At 44.4% G+C, this 24,792-nt stretch overlaps 1 protein-coding gene across 2 annotated transcripts; it reads right to left on the bottom strand.

Moving 5' to 3' along the window:
* Positions 1–1,109: 1,109 nt before the first annotated feature.
* On the bottom strand, positions 1,110–18,904 carry LOC126994650 (uncharacterized). Of its 2 annotated transcripts, XR_007749377.1 has the most exons (6): positions 18,856–18,904; positions 8,876–9,003; positions 7,979–8,145; positions 1,729–1,829; positions 1,271–1,463; positions 1,110–1,148 (listed from the first exon to the last, which is right to left on the bottom strand). XR_007749377.1 is itself a non-coding variant. In XM_050853952.1 (5 exons), the coding sequence occupies exons 2-5, from the start codon at positions 8,894–8,896 to the stop codon at positions 1,378–1,380; spliced, it is 375 nt and encodes a 124-aa protein (XP_050709909.1). In that variant the 5' UTR covers positions 8,897–9,003; positions 18,856–18,904; the 3' UTR covers positions 1,165–1,377. The 2 variants fall into 2 exon arrangements, 1 of the variants encoding a protein (XP_050709909.1); XM_050853952.1 differs by lacking the exon at positions 1,110–1,148 and having other exon boundaries at positions 1,165–1,463.
* Positions 18,905–24,792: the final 5,888 nt, after the last annotated feature.

Raw genomic sequence — 24,792 nt, 5'->3', positions numbered from 1 at the left:
CACTTTCTCTTGAGCGTTCCCCTTGGCTGCTGAAGTGTTTTCAAAATCACACAAAGAAGTAAAGAGAGCACCTTGCTGGGATCCTGCTGAACCTGATCTCCATTCTGGCCAGCAGCAGTATTTTGTAGCCAGTTTTATGTAAAATGTCTCCTGGTGACTGTAGTGCTGCTTCCTGCCTGTGTGCATGCCTCACTGTTAAACATACCTCTTGGGAGATGGTGCAGGCTGCTCTCCTCACCCACAATATGAGGCACGGTGAATACTCTTGTGGTCTCCAGCGAGCAAAACTTGCATCATCTACCAAGGTCTTTTCTGGTGAGTCTCCCGAGTTTGGCAGCCAAGAAACACCTCCTTCGTCCAGGGGTGAAGACCTGAGGCTTAAGGGTTCTGCTTCACCTGCTGTCTTGGCCCCAGCAGCCACTTCCCTCCTGGCTTGTGGTGGCTTGACATCCTCACACCTGCAACAATCCTCATCATCATCATCACCCCAAGCTTCACCCCCTGCCCAAGTGTTGCCTCTCACCGGCAGTCACTAACAAGGACTGGACCTTACAAAAGAGTCTGTTGGAGAAAATCCTGAGCTGACTTTGCTTTTTAGAGAATGCAAGAGGATTTTCAATATCAGTTTTGATTAAAATATGCATCTTTAACCCCTTGACTGCAAATTTCCTACCAGAAGACCTCACCAAGCTACAGGAATGGAACAAAAAGTGGCTGCTACAATAATGAAAAAAATGGCAACAGGAATGGAACAAAAGTAGCTGCTACAATAATGAAGAAAAATATAAAGTCCTGCACCTTGGGAGGGAATATCCAGCACACCAATACCACATGGGAAACACTCCACTATCCACCACAGAGCCAGAGAAAGACCTGGTAGTACATGTTTTCATGGTACCAATGAAACCAAATACATGCCCATCGCAGCGGACGGGTTAAAGATGCTTTATACCATAAGTTTTCCCAAGGATAATTTCCAAAAAAGCTCAAGGCTTCTCACCTGGACATTGAAGTGTTCCTCAGGATGCTCTCAGGCGACGGTGGCCTGCTGCTGTGCAGCCTTCATGGAGAGACTCATCGTCACTGCTGAGGGCGCTGTCCTGCTGCCCCGCTGACCTCTGTGAGTCTGCTCCCAGGCAGGCGGCAACCTTGGAAACATTTATAAAGAATAAGAAGAGGCGACACTGGCCACACTTATAACTACCATGTCTGTTTTGTTTATATTCCCTGCCTGTTCCCTTGTCAGTAATCTGTCAGCTGCAACACTTACCAGCATCTTGGTCCACCTGGGCACTCTGAGCCTGTGTCCGCACCACTGCACAGCCTTCAGACACCAGTACCAGCACAAGATCTTGTGTCAGCCAGTCTTTGGGTGTCTCAGGGAGGCCGCTTGCCTTCAGCCGGGGCACCAGGCCGCCCAGCACTCCCAGGAAGGCTCACGGCCAGCCTGCCGCTCACACAGCCTGAGAGTGAGGAAATAATCAGAATAAAAAAAAAAAAATAACATGGAAACAAATACCTCACATACACAGTTTCTTACTAACTAAGAGTGAATGTTCATATTCTTGTCAAAACATTCAATCATTATACCTTAGGAACACTTTGGGGTTATCCAGATGATGCACAATGATACAACTAAATATTTACTGCAATATCAGAGTGAAACATCAACCAACATGAATCAATTAGGAGGTTATCAACGGAACATGACAATGACTCCATGCGCACCCTCATGGTTGAGGCCGACCGACTCAAACTCCACCTTGGCTGATTTCCCACACATTGACCCAACAAGGCTTGCAGTGGCCGGGCCCAGCGCTGGATGGGCTCTGCAGAAGAAAGTTGAAAAACAGTGTTTGTAGAAAGAAGAAAAAAGATGCTGCAACAACCACAAGCTTCACCTCTTTGTGTCCATCAGTATACTGGAGACAAGAATGGAAACTAATTCAGTCTTGCTAAATAACTGTTGAGCAAGCCCTTCAGTTCGGCAAAGCATTGTAAAAAGAAAAAATACACTCCCAAACCCCAGTGCTTGGTCTGCTTGAGGATCCTGATCACTGTACTGCTGAACAACAACCAAACATGACTTTTCATTCCTCTCACACATGACAAATTTCACATTAGGGTTACACAGTATTAATGCACATCCCATGCAAGAAAATGGCATTACATTACTATGTTTAACCCTTGACTGTGGATTTCCTACCAGAAGACCTCACCAAGCTACAGGAGTGGAACAAAGTGTCTGCTATAATTCAATGAAGAAAAATGTAAAGTCCTGCACCTTGGGAGAGGATATCCAGCACACCAATACCACATGGGAAACACTCCACTATCCACCACAGAGGCAGAGAAAGACCTGGGAGTGTATGTTACCAGGTTACCAGCGAAGGACAAATCCTGACAATCGCAGCGGACAGGTTAACCATCAACAGTCCACTACAGGATTATGGCCTTTCCTAGGATGCTCTAACTCTCCTGTCCTGTTAGTATACTCCTCCCTGTTCAGGCTAATGCAGGCTAATTCCATTTTTCCGCCTAGTTCTCTGTCTGGCGTTAGTGTGCTCCATCCTGCCCTGGCAAATGTTCTAATTCCACCTCCACCTGGTTCTCTGTTTGGTGTTAGTGCTCCATCTCCCCCCAGTAAAGGTTATAATTCCACTTCTCCACCTGGTTTTCTGTCAGGTGTTAGTGTGTTCCATCCTGCCCCAGCAAAGGCTCTAATTCCACCTCTCCACCTGCTGGTGAAGAGGTGGATTAGATCCTTTGACGGGGCAGGATAACACTAACTCAGACAGAGAACCAGGTGAAGAGGTGATAAAACCTTGCCGGGGCAGGATGAACACACTAACACCAGACAGAGAACCAGGTGGAATTATAAACTTTGCTGGGGCAGGATGGAGCACCTAACACCTGACAGAGAACCAGGTGGAGCGGTAGAATTAGAACCCTTTGTTGGGGCACGATGGAGCACACTAACACCAGACAGAGAACCAGGTGGAGAGGTAGAGTGCAGGCGAGATTGAGGAGGCGGGGTATAAGGACACCACTGCCTACAGTAACTTTCGGTAATGTACAATCAACTCGAAATAAAATAGATGAATTAGCAGAAAACTGTGAATATATAAGGAACTACAGAGAGTAGCTTCATAGCATTAACCGAAACCTGGCTTCAAGACAAGGATGTTGATGGAACAGTAAATATTGATGGTTTCTCGATATTCAGGGGAGACAGGAAGGACGTGGTGAAACAGAAAGGAGAAGGGGTTGCGGTGTTTATAAATGAGAGATGGTTTACCCAGGTTAATATAAAGGAACGTTTTGTTGTGACGACCTGGAATATTTAGTAATATCATGTAGACCTTTTTACCTACCACGTGAATTTAATATTGTGACGATTATAACTGTATACATCCCGACTGATGCCACTGAGGCAATAGCGAGTAAGTTATCACTAAATTGTGTTAGAAAATACGAAAATGAAAATCCTGAAGGAATTATGAAAGTGTTGGGGGATTTTAACCACTGTAATTTCCAACCATATGTACCTTTGTATCAGCAAACTGTAACTTGCCCCACTAGAGATAATAATATTTAAGATAAAATGTATTGTAATGTAAGGAACGGTTATCGTTCTTATCAAAAGCCTAAATTAGGTAAATCTGGCCACAATATGGTGTTTTGGCTCCCACATGTAAGCAAACTCTGAAATGTAAACTGTGCAAGAAAATTAAGGTGCAGGATTGGAATAATGAGCACATGGTGAGTCTTCAAGGCTGTTTTGATTGTACAGACTGGGATGTGTTGTATAGTGAGTCCAACTCTATTAGTGCAAATGTAGATGTTTTAAATTCATATATTGTACAGACTGGGATGTGTTGTATGATGAGTCCAACTCTATTAGTGCAAATGTAGATGTTTTAAATTCATATATTGTACAGACTGGGATGTGTTGTATAATAAGTCCAACTCTATTAATGTAAATGTAGATGTTTTAAATTCATAAATTAACTTTTGTACCAACATGATTGTTCCAACTAAGGAAATTAGCATTTATCCAAATAACAAACCCTGGATAAATTCTGATATCAAAGCGTTATTGATTGAAAAGAAGAGAACTTTTATAAATGGTGACTGCATGCAAAGTAAAGTGATACAAAGCCAATTAAATAGGAAAATACTAGATGCTAAACAGTCAAATAAAGTTAAAATTGAAAACTTATTTAAGTCAAATAAGTCAAAAGATGCTTGGACAGGGGTAAACTACTGAGTGGCTCTAAAAAGAAAAGGTCATTAAAAGACCCACCAAACATGTAAATGATTTGAACTCCTTTTATGCAAGGTTTGATGTGCACCATTTTAATACTGAATGTGAAAATATTTTGTCAATGGTTAGGGGCATCAATGTAGAACGAATAATAATAACTCGTGATGATACGATGAACTCCATGAAACGTATACAATGTGGAAAAGCAAGTGGACCCGATAAAATTGGTTCTAAACTACTAAAATCCTGTGCCGAGCAACTTGCTGATCCACTGTGTAAACTTTTCCAAGCTTCACTTGATCAGAGTACAGTACCGGATGTGTGGAAAATGTCAGAGATTATTCCAGTACCCAAAAACAACCACCCAAGGGAGTTTAATGATCTTCGACCCGTAGCCTTAACATCAATTATAATGAAAAGTTTGGAGCACATTGTGAAGAGGTACATTTGTTCAAGCGTAGATCTCTTGAAAGATATTTTGCAATTTGCTTATTGTCAAGGTATGAGTGTTCAGGATGCTGGGTTAACCTTACTTCACCAAACTTACGAACATTTAGAAATCCGAAATTCACAGGTTAGAATTATATTTATAGATTTTAGCAGCGCTTTCATTACAATTCAGCCACATATTTTACTTAACAAATTACCAGAGATGAATATCAACAGTAATCTAATACTGTGGATCTATAGTTATCTTTTGCAAAGACCTCAATACACCAAATATTTTTTTTTTTATTTATTTATTTTTTTTTTTTTTGTCGCGGCCTATTGCGCCGGTAGGCTTCTTCCCGGTGGGGCCTGATGGTCAGCCCAAGGCTTCTTCCCGGTGGGGCCTGATGGTCGGCCCAGCCCGTTCTGGCGCAGGCGAGTGTTGATAGTGGCGCCATCTTGTGTTGGCCCATGCTGCCCCCCGGAACTCATCTTTCAGCCTCTCTTTGGAGAGGTTATCTAGAGCCCAGGTTGATGGGTGGTCTTCAGGCCAGCATGTGGGTAGTCTTAGGCCACTCGGCAGTGACTGAAAAACCTCAACTGTGCGGCACACTAACACCAGACAAGAGAACCAGGTGGAGAGGTGGAATTATAACCTTTGTTGGGGCAGGATGGAGCACACTAACACCAGACAAGAGAACCAGGTGGAGAGGTGGAATTATAACCTTTGTTGGGGCAGGATGGAGCACACTAACACCAGACAAGAGAACCAGGTGGAGAGGTGGAATTATAACCTTTGTTGGGGCAGGATGGAGCACACTAACACCAGACAAGAGAACCAGGTGGAGAGGTGGAATTATAACCTTTGTTGGGGCAGGATGGAGCACACTAACACCAGACAAGAGAACCAGGTGGAGAGGTGGAATTATAACCTTTGCTGGGGCAGGATGGAGCACACTAACACCAGACAAGAGAACCAGGTGGAGAGGTGGAATTATAACCTTTGTTGGGGCAGGATGGAGCACACTAACACCAGACAAGAGAACCAGGTGGAAGATGCTTGGACAGACCTTTATTTTGCAGTGGACTATTCATATCAGAAGACAATTTTTCTTTATACTCTTATCATCACGGCCATGGGTGGTGTGGTGCCAGGGTGGTGTGGATGACAGGGAAGATAGGGGCAGTAAGGTGTGCATGGGTGTGTGTGGATGGCCATGGGTGGTGTGGTGCCAGGGTGGTGTGGATGACAGGGAAGATAGGGGCAGTAAGGTGTGCATGGGTGTGTGTGGATGGCCATGGGTGGTGTGGTGCCAGGGTGGTGTGGATGACAGGGAAGATAGGGGCAGTAAGGTGTGCATGGGTGTGTGTGGATGGCCATGGGTGGTGTGGTGCCAGGATAGAGTGGATGACAGGGAAGATAGGGGCAGTAAGGTGTGCATGGGTGTGTGTGGATGTGCCAGTGAATGGTGAGGGAAGGAAAGGCAGGAGTGTGCTGGCCACGCACCATGGAGTCCCCAACTAGGCGAGTCTCGAACTCATCCTCCATGGTGTCTGCCAGCACCTGGAACCTATTGAAGGTAGTGGGGGTCAGTAAATCCTTGGTTGCCTGCTTCAGTTTGGCTCCATTCCTTACAGGTTGGAACCCGACATCCTGTGAAGCAGGAAGAGAAGCGTTAAGTGGGGCAGGCTGGAAGTTGTCCTGTGGGGCAGGCTGGGAGTTAGCCTGTGAAGCAGGCTGGGGGTTAGCCTGTGAGGCAGGCTGGGGGTCAGCCTGTGAGGCAGGCTGGCGGTTGTCCTGTGAGGCAGGCTGGGGGTTAGCCTGTGAGGCAGGCTGGGGGTTAGCCTGTGAGGCAGGCTGGGGGTTAGCCTGTAAGGCAAGCTGGGGGTTAGCCTGTGAGGCAGGCTGGGGGTTAGCCTGTGAGGCAGGCTGGGGGTTAGCCTGTGAGGCAGGCTGGGAGTCAACCTGTGAGGCAGGTAACTCGTCCTCCAGTGAAGCAGGAGGGTCGTCTGGAGAGTGCACAGTCTCGGTGGAGGGCCTCTCCACCATCGATGGTGGAGTCACTGCCACATTACTTAAAACAAATTCAGTCACAGCCTTCTGAAGTTGTAATCTTTGAACGCAGAGGCGGCAAGTTCTACTCAGCTGGAAGTACTGAGCTGCAAATCGTCCGGGACAGACGTCACACTTACGGAGGTTCGAAGGCATTGTTAGAAATTTAAGCGAGTTAACAGTTAGGGCAAATATTAAAAGCGCTTTCGAAATAACTTAAAGTGTGACCATAAATTGAATTGGATAAAATTGTGCATGGAAATTAGATACTGATGTGTTAGATGCCTCCAACACTGGGAGTTCGCTCCCACTGGGTCTTGAAAATGCCTCAAAGACCAATCGCTTGTCCTGAGCCTCAGTCACGAGAGACTTTCACAACCCGGCACTTTTCAGCAATTGTCCTTGAAGTTTTGTCCCATAGAATGGGGCCGGTGTAGTCACACAGAGCAGAGCTGGCAAAGAAAGAAAAGGAATCAGCAATTCGTTCCCACTTTCCGAAACGTCTAACCCAACTCTGCGACCCTTTCGAGGCCTGGCCGGTGGCACCTGTCACCAGGTGTTCTCCACCAACTCTAGAGAGTATCAGACGCCCTTCCTGAGAGACAAAAAAGCTGAAATATTCCTTGAGTATAAGAAAACCCTCAGAAACTCCACCTAGAAGCCGGGAGGTACAATCTCAAATGACCCACGGAAGACATCTCTTTCAGGAGAAAACAAGAACCAGCTGTTATGCAGAATAGGGATGGGAGTACCGTCGATAGAAGGGAGGGACGGGGAGCTCACACCGACAACTGGTTCCCAGGGAGGCTTTTAGTGAAGAGGTCGCCACACTCCTCTACACCGCAGGCCTAAATAATTAGGCACGGTCCAGCTGACTAGGACCCTGGAACTCCAGCCATTGTCTCATAAAGAGATCCTCTGCCTGCAATCCAATCCACCACTGCTGCTGCCCAGAGGCTTCACCGTGACACTGGCACGGGAGACAGATCAGGTATTACACCTTGTCCAAGGGTGACCTGAGACTATGCAGGGCAGGGACGTCTAGTTCCTTGAGGTGAAAACACTTCACCCGCATACCCGGACCTTGAGGGACTGACTGACTGGTTCTTGTTGGTATAAGGACAGGGAGATCAGGGATGAGGGAGGGACAAAGACGGGAACTGAATCCCGCAACATCCCTGACCCACACTTACTACACCACCAAAACAACGAGGGGAGTAAAGCCAAACCTTGAGGTATGCCTGGAGCACATTGATGGCCTTGTTAACCTTGGTGTGGAGTGTTTGGTGGGCCAACTCGTGGTAGAGGTGGATGGCCAAGGTGGAAAGGGCCAGCGATCTTGTCCGCCACCACCGTCACACTTTCCACTATTCAGCAGCATGTTGACCAAGTGATCCTGTGAATGCAGGTGAAAAAGGTGAATAGAGTCATGCTGTCCAGCTTTGTAATGCAAGAGTTAGCCTGCATCTTCACTCCCTGGCAGCATGTTGACCAAGTAATTATGAGTGAGGGTGAAAAATAGGAACAGAATCATGCTGTCCAGCTTTGTAACGCAAGAGTTAGCCTGCATCTTCACTCCCTGGCAGCAAGTTGACCAAGTAATCATATGTGAGGATAAAAAGGGGGAGTAGAGTCAAGCTGCCCAACTTTGTAATGCAAGAGTTAGCTGCATCTTCATTCCCTGGCATCACATTGAAGAAGTTATCATGTGAGAGTAGAATCATGCTGTCCACCTTAATAAACACATGTAGGTGCCTCCCTCTGTTTCCTGTGTAGGGGAGGTGCAGGCAATCAGGAGTACACAGCAGGAGGGGCTGCAAACACACACAATGCCTCTGTCCCTCCCCACCATGACATTACAGTAGTTTAAGGGACACACAGAGGAGGCTGAATCAAAACTATACCAGACATTATTATTATTATTATTATTATTATTATTATTATTATTATTATAGATCAATAAAAGGGGCATCAAGGGGAAGTAAAAACTGGTATAGACACAATCAAAGTCCCCATAATGAGCAGACACGAATATGAAAAATAAGAAATAGTTCTCAAAGACACTCAAGTGAAGAGGATAAGAAGAAAGGGACAGAAACAAACACTAACACCTCTACTCTCCTCACCTTCACGTCAGAGCAGTTCATGAGGGTGAGGTCGGGGCTGAGGGCTGCAGCACGGGCAGGGGCGGGGAGAGTGACCACAGCGGCAGCAGGGACCCAGGCAGACCCAAGGCTTCCATCTTAGGTGATTGCTGAGAAGGGGAGGAAGGAAGGTGCTGGAAAGTGTTATGAGGGGGAGTGCTGCCAGCCTCAACAGCACTAAAGGGTGTGGCTGCTGAGAAGGGGAGGAAGGAAGGTGCTGGGAGGTGTTATAAGGGGAAGTGCTGCCAGCCTCAACAGCACTGAAGAGTGTGACTGCTGAGAAGGGGAGGAAGGAAGGCTGCTGAGAAGGGGAGGAAGGAAGGTGCTGGGAGGTGTTATGAGGGGAGTGCTGCCAGCCTCAACAGCACTAAAGGGTGGCTGCTGAGAAGGGAAGGAAGGAAGGTGCTGGGAGGTGTTATGAGGGGAGTGCTGCCAGCCTCAACAGCACTAAAGGGTGTGGCTGCTGAGAAGGAAGGAAGGAAGGTGCTGGGAGGTGTTATGAGGAGTGCTAACATAAGAAGAACATAAGAACACAGGGAGACTGCAAGAGGCCGAGTGGCCTACACAGGGCAGCTCCAGAATCCCCCCACTACTCACGATGGGTGAGGAGGTGTAGTTTCAGGAGTTACAGGTAGAGGCTTGATCCTCGTCTACCTTCAGTACGGGCGTACGCTCCAGTACCCTGTCACCTTACTGCACCCACACCTCACTGCCACCTGTCATCCTCGTCCATGTAGCTATCCAGTCTACTCTTAAAACAAGCTATCGTCCCTGCACTAACTATGTGATTGCTGAGTCTATTCCATTCCCCCACCACCCTATTACTAAACCAATGCTTGATAATTCATTCATTCATTCATTTCATCGACGCCTGCTCCTAGGAGCTCCCACCAGGGGATGGCCACGGCAGAAGAGCTTCCATCTTCCTCTATCCAGACACTCCCTCCTTGCCTGCTCAAAGTTTCTCAAGGATCTTTCCCCCCTCTCCCTAATGTACTCTTGCACCCTATCCTCCATTTCACTGGAGGTTGTCCTCAAGCATTCCTCCTTCTATCTCGCTCACATACACCCTTCTGGTCATCTTACTCTCCTCCATTCACTCCATGTGGCCAAACCACTTTAAAGTCTGTCCTTCACTCCTTCCACCACTCCACACTTCTTCCCTTCACCCCTGTGACACATTCCAAAATGCTCGTACACACTTTCATTACTCATTCCATCCATTCTACTCACACCACAAGCACTCCTCAAATAACTCATTTCCACTGCCTGCACTCTAGACCTCTGACTTTCATTCCAGGCCCACGTTTCACTTACATATGTGAGGGTTGGTACTATTACTGTATTTCTCAAATCCCTCTTTACCTCCATGCTCACACTTCTGCCATTCATGATTCGTCCCAAAGACCCTACCACCCTTCTTCCTTGCAATGCCCTTTCTCTTGTCTCTCCCTCCGTACCACCATGCTTGCACATAACTGATCAAGATACTTAAACTCATTGACCTCCTCCATTTCTTCACCATTCAAAATATTTTGCATTCTTTTCACATTCAATTCCCACTCTCAGGGCATACAAAATCTACAACCTCACTTCTACTTTGCTCACAAACCATCATTTTACTTTTGTTGACATTTTCAGCTTTTTCCTGTTACAGACACTGTCAAAAACACTGACCAAATTTTGTAGGCCAGTCTCACTTTCTGCAATGAGCACCGTGTCATCAGCAAACAGTACTGAATTCAGTACCCACTTCCCTCCCTCATCGAACAGTCTTACTCCAACTTCTCCAACTTTGCCCTTCATTTCTCTAATGACACCATCCATATAAATATTGAATAACCATGGTGACACCCTTGTCTTAGGCCACTTTTATCTCAAAATGTTCACTTGTTTCTCCAGTAATTTTGACACATGCAGATGCATCCTCATAGAAAGACTTCATTGCACTAAGCAGTTTTCCTCCCACACCATAAATCTTTAAAACATCCCACAATGCAATCCAATCGACTCTGTCATAAGTTTTTCCAAATCCATGAAGGCAGCGTATAGTTTCTTTCCTTTTGCTATTATTTTTTCTAGTACCATCCTGAAGGCAAATATCTGATCCACACATCCCCTTCCCTTCCTGAAGCCTCCTTGTTCTTCACTGATTTTCTCTTCTGTAAGTCTTTGCACCCTCTCTATTATGACTTTTCCATATACCTTTCCGGGTATACTCAGGAGACTTATACCTCTATAGCTCCCACATTCCCCTCTCCTGCCCTTCCCCTTGTAAACTGGGACAATGATGGCTTTCGTCCAGTCTGCTGGCACCCCCCCTCCCATGCTACTTCACATATCTTGACCATCCATTTCACGACTTCATCTCCTCCACACTTCAACATTTCTGCTGTGATTCCATCAATTCCTGCTGCCTTTCCATTTTATAATCTTTTTATTGCCTGATTTACTTGTTCATATGTTATAGTTCTTTCTTTATATACTCCTCCTCTGCCTCTACTCAAAACTGCTGCTGTTACAGCTGCTGGACGTCCATCATCAAAATTCATTAAGTTTTTGAAATATTCTCTCTTTCACAGCTTCCCCGTCTTTCAACATCTTTCCATTCTCATCCATAACTTCATTTATTTTATTTGAGGATATATTTTCTGCATTTCTTTCGTTTTTTACTTCTTTCCATATGATTTCCTGTTCCTTTATATTTTTCATTTTTCCAGTCTTTTTCCAGTCTTCATCAACTCTCTTCTTACTTTCTTTTATTGCTTGTTTTAATTTCATTTTGCAGTCTCTATATTTCTTTTTCATTTCAATTTTTACTTGTTTAGCAACATTTCTTTATTGAGTTTTCTTAAAAATTTCACTTTCTCCTTTACTATCCTCCTTATCTCTTCTCTCCACCAGGAATTTCCTTTTCTTTCCATCTCTCACCACTTTCATCCCTAACACTTTTTTGTTGTATTTTTATTTCTTTCTTAAAATGTTCCAAAACCTTTTCAATATTTGTATTATCTTTTACTTTCCATTTTTCACTTAAGGCCTCTGCCATCTCATGGTTATACTCATCTTTTATTTATTTTTCCTGTAACTTTTCTATCTTCAATATTTCATTTTTTACTTCACCTTTCTTTTCAAACACCCACTTTTCTTTCAGCTTTAACTTTGCCAGCACTGCAAGATGGTCAGATCCATTGAACATTCCTCTTACTACCTTTGTGTCACAAATTTATTTTTTAAGCCTTTCATCTACTGCCACATAATCAATCAATCCTTTTTGCTCATTATCTTCTCCCCTCCTCCATGTGTATCGGTGGATATTCTCGTGCTGAAAGAAGGTGTTCGCTAGGAACATTCCCTCTCAGCACAGACATCCACCAGGCACTCTCCATTATCCCCCATTTTCCCACCACATCCATCACACATTCATCACCCACTTTAGCATTCATATCTCCCATCATAAAAAGTTTCCTTTCTTTCTCAAAACTCTTCAAACATGCATTCACTTCCTCCCAAAAAGCTTCCCTTTCTCTCAGTCTTCTCCTTTCACCCACACAATTCTTGATCCCTTCCAACCATAATCAGTCACACCATTCCACACTCTTTCAGACATCACAATAGCACATCCTTCCTTACTCCTGCCTCCATACTTCTCATCTATCCCCGTCCATACAACCCCCCCAGGCACACCCTCCCACGTACCCTCTCTACCATCACTCACACCAGTTCCTCGAATATGTGTTTCACTCACTCCCAACACATCCACTCTAACATTTTTAAAAATTTCAATCATCACTCTCCTCTTTTCCTCACCACCTAAACCATTCACATTAATAGACACCAGTCTCATACATTCCTTTCTCTTCTGCCGCCCTCTGGCCATCGTTCCTGCCTCTAAAAACTAGATAAAAGTATGCTTGCTAATTTCCCTCCTAAATCTATACTTTTCTAATTTAAATCCATTACTGCGAGTTCTATCCTGCTGGCTAATTCTCAGTAATTTACTTATATCGCCTTTGTTGTAACCCTTGACCCATTTGAATACTTCTATCAGATCTCCCCGCACTCTTCATCTTTCTAGAGAATGTAAGTTTAGATGTTTCAGCCTATCTTGATATGAGAGGTTCCTCAGTCCCTGAATCATCTTGGTCATCCTCCTCTGAACTGATTCTAGCAAGTTGATGTCCATTCTGTAGTGTGGGCACCAAAACTGGACAGCATAATCTAAGTGTGGCCTAACTAACGCTAAATAGAGTCTGAGAATGACCTCTGCACTTTTGTTGGTTACCGTCCTGTTAATAAAACCCAATACCCTGTTAGCCCTATTCCTCGCACTAATACATTGCTTCCTTAGTTTTAGGTCAGAGATCACCAACACTCCCAGATCCCTTTCACACTTAGACCTGCCTATCGCTGTGGAGTCTGAACTATACCCGTGTAATGGGTTTTGTGTTCCTACACTTAGTACGCTACACTTGGTGATATTAAAACTCATCTGCCATTTCTCTGACCAAGCTGACAGTTTGTTAAGGTCCTCCTGCAGTGCTCTAACATCCTCCCTTGTCCTAATAGTGCGACCTATTTTGGTGTCATCTGCAAATTTACCTATGTCACTAGTTATCCCATTGTCTATGTCATTGAAATAGACAATGAATAAAACAGGCCTAAACTGAACCTTGATGAACCCCACTGGTAACATTACCCCATTCGGATTTTTACCGTTAATGGTGGAAGAGGAGTGCCAGGATGGGTTTGAGGAAGGGCTAAGGGACATGATTTTAGGATGGGTTCAAGGACAGGGTGCTAGGATGTGTTGAAGGACAGGATGGTAGGATGTGTTTTAGGATGTGTTGAAGGACAGGGTGCTAGGATGTGTTTTAGGATGTGTTGAAGGACAGGATGGTAGGATGTGTTTTAGGATGGGTTCAAGGACAGGATGGTAGGATGTGTTTTAGGACGTGCTTTAGGATGGGTTCAAGGACAGGGTGCTAGGATGTGTTTTGTTAGGAATTAGGTCAGTTAACCAGGGATTAGACAAATTAACGATTTCCTTTATGGAACTAGTCTCGGGCCAAGAGTTCAAGCCAACTAAGAGTATCGTCTGAGCTCAAATAAGCCTTGGATGGTACTTACATACTTCGCTCATCGGCTCCCAGACCGAGACAGTATCATCGTATTCACTGCCTGAAGACTAAACACATTTACCATGAAAGGAATAACAATAGTTCAGTGTTTCCTTTCATGAAATAATAAATAATTGCCCTTGCGGCAAGGATAATTCAAAATACCCCTTCTGACCTACATGGTTGGCTTTCGGCCCACAACATCACCTGCTCTCAAGCTAACAACACCTCAGCGCTTTCGCCCCATATTAACTCGCGGCAGTGCTGATTTAAACTTAGTCTCGAGGACAACAGTACTCCTCCAGAACTTACTTCAAGAGACCACTTCTTTTGAAACCCTTCGAAAGATAAGTGCCTCCTACAGTGATTACAACTAGGTATTACTATCAGGCCTGTTAGGATTATCGTTGTAACGCTGGGAGGTGCTTGCAGGCACCCCTGCTGTATTAGTGGTAAGTGGTTTGTGTGTCTTTTTGTGGAGTTGTCTTGGTGTGGTTCATGTGTCTTGCGAGAAACATAAACGTTGGGTACGGTAAAGTCACTGTATCACAACAGTTTTAGGATGGGTTCAAGGACAGGGTGCTAGGATGTGTTTTAGGATGGGTTCAAGGACAGGGTGCTAGGATGTGTTTTAGGATGGGTTCAAGGACAGGGTGCTAGGATGTGTTTTAGGATGGGTTCAAGGACAGGGTGCTAGGATGTGTTTTAGGATGGGTTCAAGGACAGGGTGCTAGGATGTGTTTTAGGATGGGTTCAAGGACAGGGTGCTAGGATGTGTTTTAGGATGGGTTCAAGGACAGGGTGCTAGGATGTGTTTTAGGATGGGTTCAAGGACAGGGTGCTAGGATGTGTTTTAGGATGTGTTCAAGGGCAGAGTGCTAGGATGTGTTTTAGGATGGGTTCAAGGGCAGAGTGCTAGGATGGGTTTTAGGATGGGTTCAAAGACAGGGTGCTAGGATGATTTTTAGGATTTTTTTTTTTTTTACAGCTAAGGAGACAGTTCAAGGGCACAAAGAAAAAAAAAAAAGCCCTCTACTCACTGCTCCTGAATAGAGGTCAAGGGAGTGTCCAAAAAGAGAGGTCAATTTCGGGAGGAGAGGTGTCCTGATACCCTCCTCTTGAAAGAGTTCAAGTCGTAGGCAGGAGGAAATACAGATGAAGGAAGATTGTTCCAGAGTTTACCAGCGCGAGGGATGAAAGAGTGAAGGAGCTGGTTGATTCTTGCATAAGGGGTTTGGACAGTATAGGGATGAGCATGAGTAGAAAGTCGTGTGCAGCGGGGTTCAAGGACATGCAGTTAGCAAGTTCAGAAGAGCAGTCAGCATGAAAATGTCGATAGAAGATAGAAAGAGAGGCAACATGGCGGCGGAATTTGAGAGGTAGAAGACTATCAGTATGAGGAGGTGAGTTGATGAGATGAAGAGCCTTTGACTCCACTCTGTCAAGAAGACCTGTGTGAGTGGACCCCCCCCACACAAGATGCATACTCCATACGAGGGCGGACCAGGCCCCTGTATATGGACAGCAACTGTGCGGGGAAGAAGAAATGGCGGAGACGGTACAGAACGCCCAGCCTCGAGGAAGCTGAATTAGTAAGAGATGAGATATGAAGTTTCCAGTTGAGATTTTGAGTTAAGGATAGACCAGGGATGTTTAGTGTTGAAGAAGGTGATAGCTGAGTGTTGTCAAAGAATAGGGGATAGTTGTTTGGAAGATTGTGTTGAGTGGAGAAACTGTGTTTTGAGGCGTTGAAGGACACCAGGTTCCTCTTGCCCTAAGCGTTCTGTTGCCTCCAGCCTTGAATCGTTAAGTTCCTGTGGAGTGGGTCTTCTATTAAAGAAGTTGAGTAATGCAGAGTGGAGTCATCGGCATAAGAATGGATAGGACAGTTCGTTTTGGAAAGGAGATCATCAATGAAGAACGGAAAGAGTGGGAGATAGGACAGAGCCCTGCGGGACACCACTGTTAATAGATTTAGGGTGCAACCTTATACTGACGGCCTCTTGTGGTGCCAAGAGGTGGACTGACAAACATATCCTCGGGGGCAATAGCACAAAAACCGTGAAATATTTGCCAATACTTTACCATGTCATGTCGTAGCAGCCGACCATGGACAGAGTACAAGTCCAAAGCCTTCAGTCTCTGGGAATAACTTAGATACTGGCGATCAGATAGAAGGTTAGAAGTGGAAAGGTGCTTTTGAATCTTCCGGTTAAGGATTGATTCAAAAGCTTTAGATAGACAAGAAAGTAAAGCTATAGGGCGGTAGTTTGAAGGATTGGAACGGTCACCCTTCTGAGGCACAGGCTGTACAAGGCATACTTCCAGCAGGAAGGAAAGGTAGATGTTGATAGGCAGAGACGAAAGAGTTTGACCAGGCAGGGTGTCAACACGGAAGCACAGTTTTTAAGGACAATAGGAGGCACTCCATCAGGTCCATAAGCCTTCTGAGAGTTGAGGCCAGAGAGGGCATAGAAAACATCATTTGGAAGAATTTTAATAGCAGGCATAAAGGAGTCAGAGGGGGGATGAGTAGGAGGAATATACCCAGAATCGTCCAGGGTGGAGTTCTTACAGAAAATTTCAGCGAAGAATTCAGCCGTAGAGACAGATGTGACAGCAGTGCTGCCGTCAGGGTTAAGAGAGGAGGAAGAGGAAGAAGTGAAACTGGAGGAGATATTTTGGCTAGATGCCAGAAATCACGGAAGAATTAGAAGAAGCAAGATGTTGACATTTTCTATTGATAAAAGAAGTTCTGGTAAGTCGGAGAATAGATTTGGCACGATTCTGGGCTGAAATGTAAAGGTCAAAGTTAGCGGGTGTTCGAAGGCTCTGGAACCTTTTGTGAGCTGCCTCTCTATCTTTTATAGCACGAGAACAAGCGTGATTAAACCAAGGCTTTTTAGCGTGAGGAGTAGAGAAAGAACGTGGAATGTATGCCTCCATTCCAGAGACAATCACCTCTGTGATGCGCTGAGGACACACAGAGGGGTCTCTATCCTGGAAGCAGTAATCATTCCACGGGAAATCGAAGAAATACATCCTCAGGTCGTCCCACCGAGCTGAAGCAAAATGCCAGAAGCATTGCCTCTTCGGTGGGTCAGAGGATGTACAGGAGCGATAGGACAGGATACAGAAATAAGGAGGAGGAGCCCAACGGAGAGAACAGTTTGACAGAGTATGCAGAAGGATTAGAGGTAAGGAAGAGGTCTTCTTAGTGTAGAATGTTAGGCCTGTCTCCAAGATGGTCAGGAATAAGAGTAGGGTGCTGAACCAACTGCTCTAGGTCATTGAGGAGAGCAAAGTTGTAGGCTTGTTCACCTGGCTGGTCAGTGAAAGAGGATGAAAGCCAAAGCTGGTGGTGAACATTGAAATCTCCCAAGATGGAGATTTCAGCGAAGGGAGAGTGGGTCAAGATGTGCTCCACTTTTGAGTTCAAATAGTCAAAGAATTTTACATAGTTAGTAGAGTTAGGTGAGAGATAAACAGCACAGATGTATTTAGTAATAGAATGACAATGAAGTCTTAGCCAGATGGTAGAAAATTCGGGAGTGAAGGTCGTGGGCATGAGAGCAAGTGATGTCGTTGCGCACGTTGGCACAACATCCAGCTTTGAATTGAAATTTAGGATAGAGATAGTAGGAGGGAACAGAGTAGAGATAACTGTCAGTAGCCTCAGAAACCTGTGTTTCGGTGAGGAAGAGAAGGTGAGGTTTAAAGGAGGAGAAATGGTGTTCCAAAGAATGAAAATTAGAACGAAGACTGCGAATGTTGCAGAAATTGATAAGGAGGAGGTTTTTAGGAGTTATCAGGACGCCTCTCAAGTTGGCAGCCAGAAGGGGAGTCCTCCCTGGGGGAATTTATGGTATCCCCCCCCAGGCGGGGACTCCCGAGGCTCTGTAATTTTTCGCCATTTTAAATTTTGAATTTTGGGAAAGGTGTGTGTGTTGTGTGAATGTAGTATGGTGTAAAAAGAGAGAGGAACTGTCTTTAGAGAGCATGCTGAACTGCTCTCTGGTGTTGATGAGACAAAAGGGAAAGGATGGGTTCAAGGACAGGGTGCTAGGATGTGTTTTAGGATGGGTTCAAGGACAGGGTGCTAGGATGTGTTTTAGGATGGGTTCAAGGACAGGGTGCAAGGATGGGTTCAAGGACAGGGTGCTAGGATGTGTTTTAGGATGGGTTCAAGGACAGGGTGCAAGGATGTGTTTTAGGATGGGTTCAAGGACAGGGTGCTAGGATGTGTTTTAGGATGGGTTCAAGGACAGGGTGCTAGGATGGGTTCAAGGACAGGGTGCTAGGATGTGTTTTAGGATGGGTTCAAGGACAGGGTGCTAGGATGGGTTCAAGGACAGGGTGCTAGGATGTGTTTTAGGATGGGTTCAAGGACAGGGTGCTAGGATGTGTTTTAGGATGGGATGAAGGACAGGATGGTAGGTAGGATGTCTCTTTGGGCAATCCTGCATCAGCTGACAACTTCCCACCTCAGTAAATTCAGGTTATAAAATTAAGATTCTTCAGAGCAATGGAATTTGTACTGACAGACTGTTACTGAATCACTACCAGCACTCTGGCACTTGTTACTTTTATGAATTTCCTGCATTTCAGAATTTGGACAACTATATTTCAGCTTACAAAATCCCCGTTAGCAAAATAAATTTTACTGGGATTTTCAGACCAATTCAGACTCCTGGACTTCCACGACACCAACAGCAACACTCAGGCACTCACATCCCTTACAAATCCCTGCACATCAGAATCCGGACGCCTAGATTTCAGTGTAATTTCCTCCTTAGTAAACTGAGGTAAACGTAGTGATTTCTAAGACCAATTCAGACTAACCGACTTCACTATCTGGGAGGCAACACTCAGCACTAACATCCAGGCCGGGCGCTTGGTGAAGCCCCTCCTGACGAGTCGCCGTTCACCGACGCGCTCAGCGGCAGACTGCTGAGGCCGAGGGCGTACACATGGCGGGCCAACACACAGGTCAGAGTGTGGAGGGTTTCTGCAGGAGGAGGATAAAAGTGGCAGTTATGTTGGGCTGTTGGAGGCTGCATCTTCACCAGCTACCTTCCTCTAACACTTCTGAGCTTTTATTTAATTCTTTATCATCAATGAACTCATCCCTGAGCCTAGAGAGAGGCATGAAAACAGCCTTCATTAAAAGCAGGCCAGCAATGCTGCATATCTAAATGATTCTTTACCTATCCAAGGGCAGACAAAGTACATCAATCAGTGACATAACAAAAGCACTGCATAAGGAGGAGTAGGAGCACTTTCTCCAGCACCCTCAGCCTGTTATCTCTTTGGCAGGAAGAGAGGCAACGTGAGGCCTGGCTCCTTACCGCCCACTCCTTGATAAGCTCATCCCTGGGGGTGAGGGAGGCAGGGTGGTCCCAGAGCTCACCAGATATGCACACGTTAAGGTTGGCCTTAATCCACGGCACGCGGAGGGTCTGAAAGGTGCGCGCCACAGACTTACACATCATGCTGGACTTTTCATGTGAGGAGTTCTAGATCAGATAATCGTTTTAGGCTTGGTTACACATGATGTCGGACTTTCAACATGAGAAATTCAACCTAAGATAATCCTAGTGACTGGCAGAGCAAAAAATGTATATTGGTTACACACACACACACACACACACACACACACAAGTTAAGCAGTGACATCAGTAATAATCACCATCAATAGAGTACTCCAGTTCCTTGGAGAGGATAGAGTTAAACCACAAACACTTGCAGCACATTCTGAGGGTGGCAAGACACTGTGAGAATATTACCAACAGTCATGTAACACAAAGGGGCAGCTATGTCTTTGGCCAGTCCATAATTATAATTTTCACAAACACTTGCAGTATATTCTGAGGGTGGCAAGACACTGTAAGGAATATTACCAACAGTCATGTAACACAAAGGGGGCAACTATGTCTTTGGCCAAGCCATAATTATACTTGTCACAAACACTTGCAGTATATTCTGAGGGTGGCAAAACAGTGACGGCCTGCCTGCATGCTTGCTGACAGCTAGTCACCACTGCTAACAAGGAGCATGTTTAAGGTGCGTCTCTTCACTCACCCGCTGACTGCACCCCATACGGTCAACTTGGGTAAGCCTCCATGTAGCTGCCCTTCCCATTCTAAGAGTTACATGAGTCGTGAGTTATGTGAGCGTCCCCGTGGCCATACAATACTTATGGTTGTGACTTTACTATATTTATTCTCCATTTTTTGTATTCTATTATTTTCTATCAATATTAACCGGGCAAATAAGTTTACTCTCATTATTTAATGGTCTATTTTTTTTTTATTTACAGCACAGAGAGCAACTCAAGGGCAACAAAAAGATGTAAAAAAAAAATAACTTCCCCTCATACAGCAATAAGTCTAGAGTGGCCAATAGAGAGGTCAATTTCGGGTGGAGAAGTGTCTTGATACTCTCTTCTTGAAAGAAGTCAAGTCATAGGCAGGAGGAAATACAGACGAAGGAAGGCTGTTCCAGAGTTTACCAGTGAAGGGGATGAAAGAATGGAGATACTGGTTAACTCTTGCATAAAGGGTTTGGACAGTATAGGGACGAGCTTGAGTAGAAAGTCGTGTGCAGCGTGGCTGTGGGAGGGGGGGAGGCATGCAGTTAGCAAGTTTCGAAGAGCAGTCAGCATGAAAATTTCGATAGAAGATAGAAAGAGTTGAAACATGGCGGCGGAATTTAAGAGGTAAAAGACTATCAACAAGAGGAGGAGAGCTGATGAGACGTAGAGCCTTAGCCTCCACTCTGTCCAGAAGAGCTGTGTGAGTGGAGCCCCCCCACACGTGAGATGCATACTCCATACGAGGGCGGACAAGACTCTTATATGGAAAGCATCTGTGCGGGGAAGAAGAACTGGCGGAGACTGTACAGAACGCCCAACCTTGAGGAAGCTGATTTAGTGAGAGAGATGTGAAGTTTCGAGTTGAGATTTTTAGTTAAGGATAGACCGAGGATATTTAGTGTTGAAGAAGGTGACAGCTGAGTGTTATTGATGAATATGGGAGGTGTTTGGAAGATTGTGTCGAGTTGATAGGCGGAGAAATCGAGTTTTTGAGGCATTGAAGGACACAAGGTTCCTTTTATCCCAATCAGAAATGATAGCAAGGTCTGAGGTTAAGCGTTCTGCAGCCTCCAGCCTGGAGTCATGTAATTCCTGTTGAGAGGGTCTTCTGTTGAAAGAAGTTGAATAATGCAGAGTTGAGCCATCAGCGTATGAGTGGACAGGACAGTTTGTTATGGAAAGATCATTGATGAATAACAGGAACAGAGTGGGTGATAGGACAGAGCCCTGTGGAACACCACTGTTGATAGTTCTAGTAAGTAATGGCACCAGTCCTCTCTGCCAAGGATTAATTCTAGTTTTCCTGAAGGAGTCTCATTATGACACCCACCTCATGGCTGCCAGTTCTGTTCCACTCATCCATCATGCACTGGTAGTGAGGGCCGGCCACTGCAGGCACTCAAACATAATGAATGACCTTGATCAAGCCTATCGTTATGCTGTCCAGCTTTCTAATGCAGTGGGGTGTTGGGGGGTAGAGGAGAAGGAGTAGCTAGAATAATTTTCCAGGGTTGGTGATTTTTTTAAATCAAAGAAATCAAAAAATCATTGATTTTTTTTTTTTTTTAATTTTCAGATTTTTTTATTATTATTATTTTTTTTTTTATAAATATATATCCTGCTGAGTGATTTGAAAGTCTCCATAGGTTACTTTAAGTTTAAGTTTAGGGCCTGTAAGTCTGAGCACAGTCAAGGATCCAGATACATACTTGTTCAGTACTTGTTTGTAGTTGGTACAGGAGCAGGTTTAGGACAGATAGAGTTGCCTGAAGTTGTCATTTTCATGACAGAATATTATATTATTACCACAGAGAAGAATATCTACTTCTGTTACTGTTTGGTTGCTAACCTTGGTTATTATTATGATACATTGCCTGCCAAGTTAGTAAAGACTAAAGGAGGAGGATTTTGGGGGGAGCATCAATGTGTCAAAAACTGGTCCTGTCATTTCATCAAATCAGCAAAAAACTAAATCCATCAAATTTTCCAATGTTTCCATTTTGTCAAAAACAGCTTTTTACCCTTATCCCATCAGTGTAGCAACAAGTTCATATCATTTCAATGCATCAAAAATGAGAAGGCATCAATATATCAATAAATCCAGATGTTATCAAAGCATCAAATTGTTAAAAGTCATCTGAGCATAAAAAAAATCAAAGTTATCAAAGCATCAAAAGTCTAGTCCATGATGACACTATGGGTTATTACGACTTTCACAATGGTACACCATCACAACTACCTGACAATGGTACACCATCACAACTACCTGACAATGGTACACCATCACAACTACCTGACAATGGTACACCATCACAACTACCTGACAATGGTACACCATCACAACTACCATTAATGCAAATGTTTCTACATCAACGAGTAAAGTGGTGTGACACAGTATGATCGAGACTAACTTGGGAACCAAATTCTCGAACTAACAAGTGATACTCTGTTCGGGGTCACGAGGCAATATCAATGAAAGCCTCAGTCATACCCTTGACAGATCAGAACAGGGTCTGTACCTTGTAGCACCAGGAGCACTTCAGCCTGAGGAATTAACATAAATGTAAAGTGCCATCAATCAAAAAGATGCCGTCCAAATACACCATTATCCGGGGTAAGATCCACCATGGAAATGGACAGTATATTCATATGCAGTTTATCTCAGCTGTGGGCCACACGATGGACAGGCACCTTTAGTTTCTAGAGGCGGCCCACACTCGAGACAGATACGATTCAGATGATGCTGATGAAGCTGCTGTTGACTAAGAAAATCAACCTTCTCAGCAACAGAATCATTGTCCCTGCGCTGTGTGTCTGGCACCCCTAGAGAGAATGATCTGCTTCAGGCCTTGCAATAATGCACAGGTCTGTGTAGGCTGCAACAGCGTCACAGAAACCATGAGGTATCCATGTCCTATCTGCAGGGGCCAGGTGCAGGAGTGATTAGAAATATTCACTCAGCAAGATATGAAATACTGCTGCTTCATTTCTAGTTTTGAACGCTGCTGATTAATTGCAACCCCAGTCTTCAGAGGGAAGAATGACACTCTCAATTTTATGGTTCTTAGGTTATTTATTGTAAAAAAGTCACTTGAAATAAAGACTGATATTGATATGTATCTTGTTGTGCTGCCTCGCGCTTCATCTGCTGGACCTGAACATAATGTGTCGATGTTTTGCTAAGATCTGAAGATGTTTTGACATTTTGGAAATATATGAAGTTTTGGATGCATTGATTTGATTTTATCCATTTTGATGCTTTGAAGCCATCTAGTGTTTTGATGATTTGATAACATCCAGGCAGTGTAAGCTTTTTATAACTTGATAAGATACAGCTTTTGGATGCTGTGAAAAGATAGTCTTTTGGCGTTTTGATAGGCCTGACACCCTTGGAATAGTTTTGATGCTTAGAAGGCGCCCGATTTTTACCAAGTAAAAAACATATGGCAAGTTGGCAACATTAGAGCAAGAGGATATAACAATGTAGGATTATTTATTTATTTTTTTTTTTTTTTTTGGGGGGGGGTATATACCTCGAAGAGAATAAATGAATCAATACATATGAAGAGGTTGTTTTACTTTACCATCTTTGGAGCACATCATTTAACTTATGGAAGACTTTTAGTTAAATAAAAAAATCATGATTTTTTAGTAAAAAAAATCAATGATTTAATCATTTGATTAAATCAATTTGATTTAATCATTGCCAACTCTGTAATTTTCCACTATATTTTTATACTTTTTTATCATGGTAAAAATGCATTTAAATATGCCTTTTGTCCTTGTTAAGCTTGGTGCTGGCTGACTGATTGATAATGGAGAGTAGTAAAACAGGAGGAGGAGGAAGAGGAGGAGGAGGAGGAATACATAGGAAGAACAGACACTAGAAGACCTATCGGTCTATGGCGAGGGTGTCAGTTTACTACCGCTACTACTAGTAATCTACGTGTGGTAGAACAGGACAGAAAAGATGAAGGCTCCTTCTCACCCACCTCTCCCTCCGGCAACGTGCAGGAAATAGTTAGAAGAGAACACCATGTACCTTTAAGGAAGAAAGGGACATGGAAATTTTATAGTAAAGAGAGAAATAAGAGGAAATTACTACCCTTAACTTACACTACTGGTAACCTAAGCTGTGGGGGAAAATGACTTCATTACATAAGAACATAAGAACATAGAAACACAGGCAGACTTGAAGAGGCCAAGTGGCCTACACAGGACAGCCCCAGAATCCCCCCTAATACTCACGATGGGTGAGGTGGAGGCTTGATCCTCGTTTTACCGGCGGTACTAGGCACGCACCAGTAACCTGTCACCTTACTGCACCCACACCTCACTCCATCTGTCATGCGGACATTAACTGTTACTTTACTCTTTTGTTAACTTACGCTACTTGCAATCTAGGTTGTGGGAGAGAATAATATGGATTTAGGTTGAGGTCTTGCTGCAATCTGTCTGAAAACATGCGAAGAAGGGTCAGTATAATCTTATATCCCTGAAGTACTTATCCAATGAAGACTTGAAGCTATTGATACTCTGTGCGCTAACTACTGACGGTGGGAGTCTATTCCAGTGATCGACGACTCTATTATTGAAAAAACTTTTGCGCACCAATGTGTTACATCAGTTTCCCTTCAACTTCATACCGTTGCTGCGTGTTATTGTGTTGGTGTCTCTCTGAAATA

Source organism: Eriocheir sinensis, unplaced genomic scaffold, assembly GCF_024679095.1.
Source record: "Eriocheir sinensis breed Jianghai 21 unplaced genomic scaffold, ASM2467909v1 Scaffold842, whole genome shotgun sequence".
NCBI classification, from domain to species: Eukaryota; Metazoa; Arthropoda; class Malacostraca; order Decapoda; family Varunidae; genus Eriocheir; species Eriocheir sinensis.
This window is presented reverse-complemented; position numbering and strand designations above follow the sequence as displayed.

Bases quoted from the DNA above. Each gene is read 5' to 3' on its own strand.
- LOC126994650 (XM_050853952.1), bottom strand. From the start codon at position 8,896: ATGAACTGCTCTGACGTGAAG. The intron at 1,830-7,978 runs GTTTGGCTTTAC...TTTCTTCTGCAG, and splicing joins TGCTCCAGGCATACCTCAAG to AGCCCATCCAGCGCTGGGCC. The intron at 1,464-1,728 runs GTGCGCATGGAG...CCTCACTCTCAG, and splicing joins GGTCGGCCTCAACCATGAGG to GCTGTGTGAGCGGCAGGCTG.